The sequence below is a fragment of the Heteronotia binoei genome, chromosome 16 (assembly GCF_032191835.1).
Source record: "Heteronotia binoei isolate CCM8104 ecotype False Entrance Well chromosome 16, APGP_CSIRO_Hbin_v1, whole genome shotgun sequence".
NCBI lineage: Eukaryota > Metazoa > Chordata > Lepidosauria > Squamata > Gekkonidae > Heteronotia > Heteronotia binoei.
The window spans coordinates 31,652,314-31,666,370 of NC_083238.1; the positions used below are offsets into that span (position 1 = coordinate 31,652,314).

A 14,057-nucleotide genomic window follows, 5' to 3' on the forward strand; every position below is an offset into this window, starting at 1 on the left:
GAGTTGCCTGGTCCAGGGATCAAGGCAGCTTACAAAGAGCAATTTAAAAGGTACAGAATGAAATCACATCCCAAGCTCCCCCTCCTCACTCCTCTAAATAGAGCCTTCATATTCCGAGGCAGCAAACCTCTGAATGCCAGCACCAGAAGGCAATGTCAGGGGAAGGCCTCAGCCTTTGTGCCCTGTTGTTTGCCCTGCAAAGTAGCTAGTTGGCCACCTGTTGAGACAGGACGTTGGACTAGTTGGTCTGTGGTCAGACCCAGCAGGGCTCTTATATTCTTCAAGACCTGCAGCTACACATGATTAAAAGCCCTGTCAAATAAAATGGCCTTGCGGAGCCTCCTGAAAATTTCTAGAGACAGCATCCCTCTCACCGCTTGTGGGAACCTGTTCCATAGTATGGGAGAAAGAAGAACTTTTCTCCCTTTCTCACAATACAAGCACTCGTGGGCATTCGATGAAATTGCTGAGCAGACAGGTTAAAACGGATAAAAGGAAGTACTTCTTCACCCAAAGGGTGATTAACATGTGGAATTCACTGCCACAGGAGGTGGTGGCGGCCACAAGTATAGCCACCTTCAAGAAGGGTTTAGATAAATATATGGAGCACAGGTCCATCAGTGGCTATTAGCCACAGTGTATGTGTGTATATAAAATTTTTTGCCACTGTGTGACACAGAGTGTTGGACTTGATGGGCCGTTGGCCTGATCCAACATGGCTTCCCTTATGTTCTTATGGGAGTTACAATTAACAAGGCTCTAGTTACTGCCAGGTGGACTACCTGAATAAAGAAGATCTTTAGCAGGTGGCACTGGCAACTTGACAGCCACAATTGGCATGTATGAAGAGAGAATAGTAGTTACCCAAATCTTGTCCACAGGGTTTACGATTTACATTAGATGTAAAGTCCCCACTATAGAGAATATGCGCACATGCAACAAAAGATCGGTGTGGTTTGTTAGGCAAAGGTCAACAGACTGGAAAGTTTGCTTTACTCTTTTTTAAAGATCTTGATTGCTCCCATTCCTACAGACAGAGTTGGCTATGCATGCTATTTCTTTTGCACTGCACCTTTCTCATAGTAGTATTTGGGAGCAGCGCATGCAACCCTGAAGTTCTAGGATGGGGGAAACTTGTCTTAGCAGTAGTATGTGCGAAAAGGATCTAGGGGTCTTAGTGGATCATATGCTGAACATGAGTCAGCAGTGTGATGTGGTGGTTAAAAAGGCAAATGCAATTTTGGACTGTATCAACAGAAGTATAGTGTCCAGATCACGTGAAGTGATGGTATTACTTTGCTCTGCTCTGGTAAGACCTCACCTGGGGTATTATGTTCAGTTTTGGGCACCACATTTTAAGAAGGATACGGACAAGCTGAAACGGGTTCAAAGGAGGCGACGAAGATGGTGAGTCCTATGAAGAAAGGTTGAAGGAGCTGGACATGTTTACCCTGGAGAGGAGGTGGCTGAGAGGTGATATGATCACCATCTTCAAGTACTTGAAGGGCTGTCATCTAGTGGATGGTGTGGGATTGTTTTCTGTTGCCCCGGAAGGTAGGACCAGAACCAATGGGTTGAAATTAAATCAGAAGTTTCCAACTCAACATTAGGAAGAACTTCTTGACCATTAGAGCAGTTCCTCAGTGGAACAGGCTTTCTTGGGAGGTGGTGGACTCTCCTTCCTTGGAGGTTTTTAAACAGAGGCTAGATAGTCATCTGACAGCACTGCAGATTCTGTGAATTTAGGGGGAGGTATTTGTGAGTTTCCTGCATTGTGCAGGGGGTTAGACTAGATGATGCTGGAGGTCACTTCCAACTCTATGATTCTAATATCAGGAGTCTCATGTTCAACATCTTGCTATAGAGACCATTCTTTCTTTTCAGTGTGTCTATGTTTCGTGATCAGGGAGGTCATGGCAGGGAGGGGTAGGCAGTGACAAGTTGAAAGACTGTGGGGATTGGTTAGAGACAGGTCAGAGTTCAGTAAGGTCAGCATGTTTCAAGGGAGATGCTGAAGAAACTTTCAAAAGTGACTTAAAGGAGGTATGGAAGGGGATTTGATGGGTAAGTTAGGGGAGACTGTTCCATCCATAGAGCATAGAAGCAGGTAACTGGGCTGGAGAAGACAAATTGTATACCCTTCAGCATCACAGGTGAAAATAAGACATCTTTCTTTCTTTCTTTCTTTCTTTCTTTCTTTCTTTCTTTCTTTCTTTCTTTCTTTCTTTCTTTCTTTCTTTCTTTCTTTCTTTCTTTCTTTCTTTCTTTCTTTCTCCTCTCTCTCCTCTCCCCTCCCCTCCCCTCCCCTCCCCTCCCCTCCCCTTCCCTTCCCTTCCCTTCCCTTCCCTTCCCTTCCCTTCCCTTCCCTTCCCTCCCCTCCCCTCCCCTTTCCTCCCTGCAGAGCGGGCTCAGGGCAGTGGGCAACAATGTCATCCAGAAACATTAAAACATTAAAATCCTGATATCTGCATGGTGCCACAATACAGAATCTATATCCCCCAATCAACATTCACATGAGGGGGGAACTTGTGCTATGTGCATGAGTGGGTTCTGTTATGAGTAGAGGGTATCAGTGTGATTGGTCACACAGTGGCGGGGCAAGTAGGTGGTTCCAGACACCAAGAACAGCAAGAGAGGACAGATACTTATTATATGCATGTGTGCACACACTGTATTTACCATTTAGAGGACACTGGTGCTGAGAAAAACTAAGGCTCAGCAATAAGTAAATTAGTTCAACATTAGGCAGTACATCTGTGGCACAGATCAGTTACCCTGTTTTATGTGAAATGATTATTAGGTCTCCCCCCACCCCAACATTGGCCATTAGGAAAAAGAGGGGGATGTCTTGAGTTCACATACAAACTACTGTTATGTAGAGTAATACAAAACCTTTTGTATATTTTTTAAAGGGAGACTTGTCTTAGCTTTAAAGCAACAGGTAAGTGTGGTAAAGAAATAATAAATTGTCTCTGAGTATATGCAGAGTTCCTGTCCTACACCACTCAACTTAAGGCTTCCCACACAGAGAATGAAGAAGCAGTGTTTAAGAACATAAGAAGAACATAAGAGAAGCCATGTTAGATCAGGCCAATGGCCCATCCAGTCCAACACTCTGTGTCACACAGTGGCAAAAAAATTATATATATATATACACACACACACACACACACACACTGTGGCTAATAGCCACTGATGGACCTCTGCTCCATATTTTTATCTAAACCCCTCTTGAAGGTGGCTATGCTTGTGGCCACCACCACCTCCTGTGGCAGTGAATTCCACATGTTAATCACCCTTTGGGTGAAGAAGTACTTCCTTTTATCCATTTTAACCTGTCTGCTCAGCAATTTCATCAAATGCCCACGAGTTCTTGTATTGTGAGAAAGGGAGAAAAGTACCTCTTTCTCTACTTTCTCCATCCCATGCATTATCTTGTAAACCTCTATCATGTCACCCTGCAGTCGACGTTTCTCCAAGCTAAAGAGTCCCAAGCGTTTCATCCTTTCTTCATAGGGAAAGTGTTCCAGCCCTTTAATCATTCTAGTTGCCCTTTTCTGGACTTTCTCCAATGCTATAATAGAATGATATTCACACATATTGAAACTCCTGCACCTTTGGATTAAAAAATTAAGTACTTAAGTACTTACCCATGTAAGTAAACTAGCCTGGAAATCTGATTATCCTCTTGCAGTAATACTTTCCATGGGTTCCTTCCATCTACAGCAGCACTTCAGAACAAGTTCTTCTTTTTTCCTTGCAACCCTTAATTATTTTTTAAAGATAATCCTTTTGCTTTAAAACTGGAACATTTGAAGGGTGGTGTTTTTCCCAGGACAAGAATCGTCATGCCAGGTTGTAGTAGGGTAAGAAAATTGTATGTGGCTAATGCCAGGTGAAATCTGGGAAGCAAGATTTGTGGGGTGGAGCCGAACTGGTACACTGCACAGCTTTGTACCTGCCAGTGGTTAGCAGAATGCATTATGAGGTATAGCTGATTTGTTTTAGTACACTTTTATTCTTCCTGTTTTCTTAGGCGCTCAGGGTGCTTTGCACAGTTCTTTCTTGCCTGTGTTTTATCCTTACAACAACACCCTGTGAGGTAAGTAAAACTGAGAGAGTGTGACCGGCCCAAGATCACCCAGAAAGCTTCTGTGTCAGAGCAGGGATTTGCATTTGGGTCTCCCAGATCCTAGTCAGACATTCTACCACTATACCAATCTGTCCAGATCTGCCTGGCATTTTACAGGGCCTGCCCCTTACCTCTGGAGCAGTTGCTCTCCTTGTTTTGCATTTATTTAGCTTAGTCCCAAGGAAATGACTTCTTTTGTTTAGGTTTACTAGAGGCACTGTGATGTAACTGAAGAAAAACCAGAAAGAACAGTGGCCTTCCTGGAAAAGGGTATGGTTCTGGGTTGAGCTTCAGACAGGAAGAGAACATTTGTGATGGCATTGCTGCAGCAGGACTTGACAGTGGCTTGGATACAGAAAGAAAATTCAAGATTGAGAGCATACAAAACACAGGTGATAACAGCATTTCTTGACATGAACCTATCAGGGAGCCTAGTCACATACTTACTCAGTTGGACAGGTAGATTAGGAAATCCATGATCATAGAATTAGGTTTGAGTCCCAAGCAGGATTTGCAGAAGGAAGTTTTAGCAGGATAGAGGAACAGGATTAGACAGATGTTGAGGAATGAGGAGGGATACAAAGTGATGAATTTTGTACAAAGTGATGATGTACAAAGTGATGAATTTAAGAAGCACACTAAGTGGCCTTAAAAAGTCAGCTTCTTTCTAACTCACTGGTTGGCCATGAGGTCAAATGAAATAAGGGTTCAGAAGTGTACCGTTACATCCTAAAGTGCTGTGATCGAATGTGGTTATATGATCATAAATACATTTGGGAGTTGTGTAGAAAATATTTTGGGGAAAGAATCAGAAGCTGTGAGAATGAGATTTGTCCCTCTAGATTCTCTCCCGGAGTGCCCAGGGACCAGTGGCACCCCTATTTGGTGGGGGAGACAAAAAAGGAAAGAATCACCACAAAGAGAAGGTGAGATAGTTGGAGAAGGCTGTGAAGAAAGGCCTTCTGTTATAAAAGAAAGGTAATCTGGGTTTTTTCTTATAAGACATTATAAGATGGTGTAATGGAAGTTGCCTTTTCTTGTTTTTAGGAGCAAAGAGCTACTTTTCAGTGTATTCTCTTTGTAATTAACCATTAGGCTAATTAACCATTAAGGCTAAGAATGCAGTAGAGTGCTGCCCCAGCTAAATTAGGGCGCCTGTTAGAGTGTAATTATTGAAGAATACCTCTTTATGGAGAATGGGCCTATCTAGCTCTTCAAGTGGGACCTCTTTTGTGGTTCCCAATGGTTTGGTAGTTGTTCCAGGTATGACAGAGGAACAAAGACCATAGTCCAAACTGGGAAGAAGCTGAAAATATTGGTAGTCTGCACAAAGGGAAGAACAGACAGCTATATGTCTTACCAGAGACAATAAAACATGAATGGACCAGAGGTTGCCTGGAATTAAGACCCACACTGTTTCCTGGCTTCCTCTCTCCTGCTTCCTGTGGGCCCCAAAAGTAGAGCGTTTCCAAGAAAGAGTTCTGGTAGCTAGCTCCCATCTCTCTCTCTTTCTGTGTAGCTCATAATTCTTTGCATTTGTGGTCTTTATGTCAACCCAACTGTACACAGTAAGTTTTGCTCCCCACGGGTAGCTTTTCCTGTAGGTGTTTTTTTTTTTTGCAGGCATGAGGTGGTTTTTGCATGAATCCTCCATGTCTTTGTGTGCATTAACATGGCATATACAAATGAGATAGTATACAACTAGGTTCCCTGATAGGTTAGTGAACTGCTGTCCAAGGTCTTAAGTTTGCATGAGTTTGTGGGTTCTCAGTCATGTACAGGTGTTACTTGTACCCCCACAAGGTAAACAGTTAGGAGGTAACTCCTATAAGAATCAACCCTTTGCCCCTTGATTACCAGAGGATATCTTCCATATATTTCAGGCTCGTCTGAGAAAACTAGCGGCCCCATGATGCAGAGTGGTAAAGCAGCAGTTCTGCAGTACTGTGATCTGAACTCTCTGCTCACGATCTGAGTTCGATTTCAGCGGAAGCTGGATTTAGGTAGCCGGCCCAAGGTTGAATTAGCCTTCCATCCTTCCGAGGTCGGTAAAATGAGTACCCAGCTTGCTGGAGGGAAAGTGTAAAAGATTGGGGAAGGCAATGGCAAACCACCCCATAAAAAGTCTGCCATGAAAACGTTATGAAAGCAACGTCACCCCAGAGTCCGAAATGACTGGTGCTTGCACAGGGGACCTTTCCTTTCCTTTCCTGAGAAAACTGGATTGATCTCTCTTGATTCCTGTCCCATTTGTCTGTGGACTATACTTACGGCGTAATAGAAAGTAAAAACTTGCCCATAATATGTTGGGCCTCTGCCGTCCCTCGAGGTGCTATACAAATCCAAGCAATTTTCCCTTGCTTGCCACTTGTCAAAATCTGGAAAGAACATTATGAACCCTGCAGAAATTCTTAAAATGGCAGCTCCCATTCAGTCAGGCCTTTTTTGTTCTGTAGTTTTTGGGCTCCTGAAAGGAATGTCCCACTGTTCTAATTAAAATAAATGGGTGACGGACAGGCTTCTGTGTTTCATATGTTCTATGGAATACTGGGGAGGGGAAGAAAAACATAAAAGAAACCAAATATTTTTATAAAAGTAGAAGAAAAATGTCTCTACCATAGCTACAAAGGCTATATTTTTGTAGAAAGGGGGGGAAGTGGTGGAACCAAAATGCTAGAATCATTGAAGGAAACAAACAGAATCAATGTTTTCTAAAACCTTTAAAATAATTTACAACTTAAAGTAAATTGCTGAATGGGACCAGAATGTGCAAATAAAAAAGACTTTTGGGTAGATATGGAGATAACTGTACACAATGTATCAATGTGTCTGTTCAACTTATTTTGATCAGCATTCTTAATGTGTTTGAAAGGCACTACGATAAAGGCTGTTGCAACCCAGCAAACATGGCTCCTTCCTTATTTAAGATCTGCAATAGATAATGATCATCAGCTAAATTTAATGCTTGCACATGTAATCTGTTGTTCCAAATGTGTGCAGCATGAAGTATGAGCCAGAACAAAGTCCTCCTGAGAGTAACGGGACTTACTCCCAGTTTCCACCATGTGAGCTTCTCGGCCCAATATAAGGAAGGAAGCAATAGAGTTAATTCAGATGTCAGAATTGTAATCCCCTCTGTCTTCTTCTTCTTGAGTTTTAAGAGATTGATGGATCATTACTTCTGGCCTGTCCCCAATCTAGATATTCAGCACTATCTGCCTGTGATCACACACAATAAATAATGCCCTTTCAGTGCACTTTCAGACTGGTTTTTGCCAGTTCATACAGTAAAATCCAGTTGGAAAGTGCACTGAAAGTAGATTGAAGGCGTTATTTAGTGTGGGTGATCACAGCCACAGCTACCATTCCTCCTTGATGTTCCTGTATCAAATCTTCCTTCATCTCCCCGCCCCTCCTGTAAAGTATTTACAGTTAAGTATATTGGGTTGGATCCTGTGGCCTGTTGAACCCAGCGCAAAGACACTCCCACCAGCAGAAGGGAGATACATTTTCCCAATACCCCTCTCCCACAGCCACATCACACCAGTACTTTTTATAGGGTGTTCCCTGAACCATGAGGGCAGTGGTGGTGGTGGAAGATAACAGGCGACAGCAGGAGGAAAGTGGCCAGAAGCTTCTGTTCTATCAATGGAGCTCTGCTTATGGATCATTGACTCTAGCAATATCTGTGTTCATATTTAAGGGCTATGATATATGATAATGGTATGCAAATAAATTAAGGAAAATATTGACAGATTAAGGGTGAATAAACCTAGAAGAACAAATTGCCAAAACAATAATGAAAATGAACATTTCTAATCATCTGTGGACAAACTCCAGATTAGGTTCTTTACTGACATATTCATGCTTTGATTGCTGTGATAAATTAATGAAGTGAGAGGGACTTTGATGCACACAGAAATCATGATTACAAGTTACCAGCAGTGTTCCCGCTGAGTTAGCGTGAGCTACCTCACAGATTTTTAGCCTCTGGCTCGCACATTTTTGTCTCAGCTCGCACATTTTAGCTTAGGAAGGATGACCCCAGAGCACACTGATTTTTGCAGTAGCTCACAACTTTAATTCCAGTAGCTCACAAAGTAGAATTTTTGCTCATAAAACTCTGCAGTTTACCATTGGTTACCAGATTTCCTTTGTTTGGTGACGGATATAATTTTTACCTTACAACAGATTGGTTGGTTGCTCGGGGACACTTCTGCTAATCCTAATGGCATATTGAATAAAACCTTTCTGCCTGATCTTGTTAGATTTGAGTTATTTAACTGTGACATGATATACCTTAATTCTTTCTGCATTTTGACTGGAGTGCAGTGTAATATTGGTAAGTAAGGCGCTTAGACGAGATGATCTCAAGATCAATTCCAGCCCTTCTGTAGTGTTGATTGGACATATACTTGAAGAGGGTTGCTTTTTCATACACAGCACGGGTTTTGTATGTGTTTTCAATATGATTGTAATGCAGTAATCTGATAAAGTCTATTTAAGGATTTCTTTATGCTGATATATATATCAATCCACAGGTTGTGCGACTGGCCGACAGCGACTTTTCCCTCCGTCAGTTGATCATATCTACTTACACAAGCAGTCAAGCATTGAGCAAAGAAGATATCTCTTTTTCCAGAGACAAAGAAATGCTCCTTATAGCATAGTCTGGCCAGCTATGGTTTCTCTGGCTCATCCAATTCCTAAGGTACTGTAATTTCTATTATCTGATCCTTTCTTCAGTCAATATAAAGGTTGACTGCACGAGCGATCAAGTACATTCATCCCCGACAGCTGGGAGTTTGAATCATGGTTTTTGTTACCAGGGCTGGGATTTGATATTGGAACACACTGCTGCACCGAACTTGTTTGCTCCCTGCTATGCTAAAGAGAGCACCAAATCAATTTCTAAGCCAGTTTAAATCTGATGCTTCTTCAGCTGTCACAACCCAAATGTGAAGCTTTCTTCTTCTTTTTGCTCTCTCCCTTAAAAAAAAAAAAAAGGTTATTGTGCAATTGGCTGCAAGTCAAGTGAATAGGAACTGACCACGCTTGAGCAAAAATCATGGTTCTTTCAGTGCACATTTTTTTTTACCAGGGCAAGCTTAAATAACGTTTCTGTCCACCTGCAGCTTTGTTGGTTTAACTTCCAAGTCTAATGAAATGCATATCAAAATGCTGGCCAGCTGCCCTGCTATGTATCTTGTCAAATAAACTTTCCTGATGTGGGATAAATCAATTAGTCTTGGATGGGAATATTTCCAGCTTTTGAGTCCAGATTCAAGAGTTATTAGGTGTGATGGTGTTGCTATTTTTCTTGTTTTGGTATTTGTTGACTGTAATCTATTTAGTAGTCTCTGTGTGTGTGTGTGGTCCTTTCATATACATATTTACTTAGAATGTGATTTCAGTGGTGCTTGCTTCCATTTAAGGACTGAAACTTGATTCTGTGCATGTTTATTCAGAAGTAACCTTCATTATTAGGACTTGAGCATGTGTAAATAATGAAAATAGTAATAATTAATAAAATAGTGATAATTTTTGTTGTTCTTGTTGTTTTTGTTCCACAGTACATGTATATAAGCCGCCCTGAGCCACCTGGTGGGAAGGGCGGGATATAAATTACAAATAAAATAAATAAATAAATAAATAAGGCTGCAGACTTCAAAACATTTTAGAAAGTTTTTGCTATACCTAATAAAATCACCTTTATTTATTGTTCTTAAGGCAAAGCACTGAACCATCCAACATCTTTGGACACAATGATTTAATGCCCTTTCTAAGATTGAAGGGCATTGTGTCCATCTTTGGACACAATGATTTAGAAGGACAGGAATGAAATATTGTTTGTTAATTTATATATTATTTTACCTAGCAAAATACTGTTCTTGTTCAAATTTCTAAATGGTTATCTAGAACATCTATATGCCGCTTTCCCAAAGACCTGCTCAAGGCAGCCTACAAAGTAAAACATGATCAGTAATTAAAACAGTATAAAATAATTAAAATTAACAATCCATTGCCTTGAATTTTACATAGATTTCTGCAGGTGCAGAGGGGGTGATTTTCACTGATTTCTATGGCCCATGGCAACTCAAAGGATACCGAAAAGTTTTGCTTCTTGGGGATGGGAGCTCCCCACCCCCCAAATAGCTAGGGGGATCAGAGGTCTCCCATGAGATGGGGATTGAAAATTGCACTTCTCTCCTTGCATCTGTGGAAATTCAGGTGGGATCTAAGCCGTTAAAAACATTATGAAGTATGTAGCAGCTTAAAACAATCCTCAGGCTAGAAGCAGACTGTTAAAATATTTCAAAAGATCAAATATCTTGGTTAAAATCCTAGATTAAAAAAATAAAATTTTGGTATGGCACCTGAAAGTAGAGTAGGTGCCACGTAAATCTCAAGAGAGAGGGCATTCTGTAGGTGATGAGCCACCACTGCAAAGGCCCTGTATTCTGCCCCCGTTTCATCTCTGCAGGCAGGGGCACAGAGAACAAAGCTTATGAGGAGGATGGTAACTAGTGGGCTGGATAGTACAGGAGAATGCGATCCTTCAAGTATGTAGAAGATTCTAGTTCCCATTTTACAGAAGGAAGGTAGAGACCAAGTGGGAGTTTTGCCCAAGGATTCTAGCAGTTCCATGGCTGTTAACTGTAGGTGAGAACTGCGTCTTGGCCCTTTGTAGTGGGCATAAGGCATTATTTATGACCATTTTGTACATCAGTAGTTCCCACTAATAATGTAATACCCTAACTGGAATTTAGGCTGGAACAATCTCAGCAGATCTTGGAAGCTTAGCAGGGTTAGCCCTGGTTAGTACTTGGATGGGAGACTGCCAAGGAAGTCCAAGGCTGCTACACGGAGGCAGACAGTAGCAAACCACCTCCATTTCTCTCTTGCATTGAAATCCCTACGGAGTCACCATAAGCCAGCTGTGACTTAATAGCACTTTCCACCGTCACTAATGTAGTGTTGATGTGTTCTCTGAATATGGGCCAATTAAGCATTGTGTAATAGGAGGAACTGTCTGGATTTAATGCTGGTCTACCTAAGTTTAACATACTATCCTCTGGATGCGCCTGGCTTCCATTCAGGAAGTTTTGAGCTCAGAAAACATAGTGGCGGTGGAAACCAACTCTATATCTCTTCAAATATCTCTCTAATCTGATTGAGTGGCACTGAAGTGTTTCCCTCAAGACAAATGTAGTCGAAGATTGTCATATTGAAATGTCCTTAATCTATAAGTTTTGGTTGTCTAATTTTCTGTTCTTAAATGGCCCTCATCCATAATGCCAACTAAGCAGATTGTTAAATAATTGGTCATGTGGTAGCTGTCTTGGTTACCTTTTGCCTCACCAGCTGCATTGATTGGACAGTCAACTATGGAACTGGTCAGTGGTATTTCCGTCGCATATGCAGCAAGAGGTCTGTCCATACTACCTTTCTCTTTCTCTGTCTTCTGATGTAAAATTACAAAGCAGATGGGCAACAGTAAGAGCAACCACATTAGCACTTTGCTGTGTTCCCAAGGAGAGTTCTACCTTTTCAGGATCTGTCCTTTTTTTGACTTAGATGCAGGGCTTTTTTGTGGCAGGAACTTCTTTGCATATTAGGCCACACCTCCTGATGTAGCCAATCCTCCAAGAGCTTACATTAGGCCCTGTACTAAGAACCCTGTAAACTCTTGCAGGATTGGCTACATCAGGGGTGTGTGGCCTAATATGCAAATGAGTTCCTGCTGCAAAAAAAGCCCTGCTTGAAGGGTAACATTGTCTGTGCCCTGTACTACTGAGACTGTAGATGGGGAAGCCATAAATGAACTGTGACATAGAGCTGCACGGTAGAGGCTGTGTCCACATGCACACACTTTGGTTTGGATCCAACTATGCGCAAGCAGGAACATAAATGGACTTAGCACAGTTCTGCTTGCACAAGATTGTGTACAACACCTAGCGCTTTCCTTGTTTAACACCTAGGTCTTTTAATGCCCAAAAATCCGTTGCACAAGATCTGCATGGGGGATCTGTCGCAAGAAGAAAATTTTGCACTGGATCCAACCCATTGTCTTTGAGCCCACGCATTATTCTAGCTACATTTCATGCCAGACGAGGTTTATTTATTCAGTATAAAGAGGAATTCACATTTTCTCTGATGGTACTGCGCATTGGAGAATTGTTTGGGGGTGGGGGGAGGAGCAGAGAATCTGCTATTGTGCAGTTTGATTTTTCTAGCCACGTAGGAAGCACTTATTAAAATGGATGATTATGGAGGGGCTTGATCACAGCTGTTTCCCCCTAAAATAGACAAAGTAAGGAGCCATGTTGATCCACTGGAAAAAAATTACAAAAACAAGCATGCTTTTTTATTAGGACCCACTAAAATATCCCAGGCTTTTGAGAGTTCTTTATCAAGATGGTGTTCAGTACAGAAAACAAACAAATAAACCAGAGTGGAGTGTGGGGGAGAGAAAAAAAAAGGCCCAGGGCAGGTTGGAAGAGCAGCTTATAAAGTCCTAACACAGAATACAGGATATGTTACAGAATCTATGATGCGATCCTAAGTACTCTTTCCTGGGAGTAAGCCCCACTGAATAGACCTGACTAGGATTTTGAGTAGTCCTGTTTAGGATTTCTATACTGATGGAAAGGTTTGGTGTTGGGAGCAAAACGGCTTTCAAAATTTACCAGAATCTATCGGGAGGGAGAAAACAAAGTGGATAATGTTGCCATGGGGGGGTAAATAAACCCCACAAGCAAACTCTCATTTGGAATCATCACTGTTATTTGAAGGAACCGTCTTTAGTGTCTGAGTTTAATATATTCCCCAATAGACACAGATGAAAGGGAGCCCATGTTATGTGGACATAATTGACATATGCTTGCTCTGTACAGCATTTGTGTGGAATGCTCAAACCTCCTTATGCTTTGTGACCAAGCCCTCTTCATGTTATATGAAGCCGTTCCAAGGCACCATTGTGACTCCACTGTGTTTTCTCACTGACACAGTCTAAAAGGCCATGTAGTCCTATCATGTGTCCTAAAGCAAGACTATTCACACACCAGTCTTCACAGTCAGGGGGAAAAGCAACTTTCAGAGCAATCCAAAACACTTATATCCTTCTGGGGTGGGGGAGGAGGAAGAATTTTATACCCCTCTTTTCTCTAACTTCAGGAGTCTCAAAGCAGCTTTCAATTGCCTTCCCTTCCTCTTTTCACAATAGGCATGTTGTGAGGTAGGTGGGGCTGATAGAACTGTGACTGGCCCAAAGTCACCAAGCTGACTTATGTGAAGGAGTGGGGAATCAAACCCAGTTCTCCAGATTAGAGTCCGCTGCCCTTAACCACTACACCATGCTGGATCTCAATGGGCTTGGAAGGACATACTCTTCTCTTAGGGTTGTACTGTAAAATTTCTTGCCAGTACTCACTTCCTCTCTGGGGTCTCTAAACAGATGATGAGAGGTGTCATTTTGACTCCATCCTTACATGTACTTATATCCAAGGCTGGTGTGTGGGGTTCTGCCACCTGAGGCAGAACCCCGATGCACACCTAACCCCCCCCCCCCCCCCGAATATTTATTGTGGCTGAAAGTGTTGCATTGTTTCTGGGCACTGAGGGGTTGGAAGAACTCTCCCAGCCCCTCAGCACTCAGAAACAACGCACATGATGACATTACCATGTGACATCATCGTGCTGCACTGCATTGTTTCTGGATGCTGAGGGGCTGGGAGAGTTCTTCCAACCCCTCAGCGCCCAGAAACAATAGCACTGTCAACGGGCAAGTTCGGAAGGTGCCCAGGACTGAAAGCGCTGCGTTGTTTCTGGGCACTGAGGGGCCAGAAGAGTTCCAGAGTGGAGTGTGGATGCACCAACTTTGCTTATATCAGATTTCTTTCACTCCTGTTCCTAGATAGACCCC

General features: G+C 42.3%; 1 protein-coding gene across 1 annotated transcript in view; it reads left to right on the forward strand.

Moving 5' to 3' along the window:
• The window catches only part of METAP1D (methionyl aminopeptidase type 1D, mitochondrial), a 136,201-nt gene that overhangs the window by 68,973 nt on the left and 53,171 nt on the right, over nt 1–14,057 (forward strand). The window contains exon 2 of the mRNA XM_060257013.1: nt 8,674–8,843. Coding sequence (XP_060112996.1) covers nt 8,674–8,843 — 170 coding nt within the window. The remainder of the gene's footprint in view (nt 1–8,673; nt 8,844–14,057) is intronic.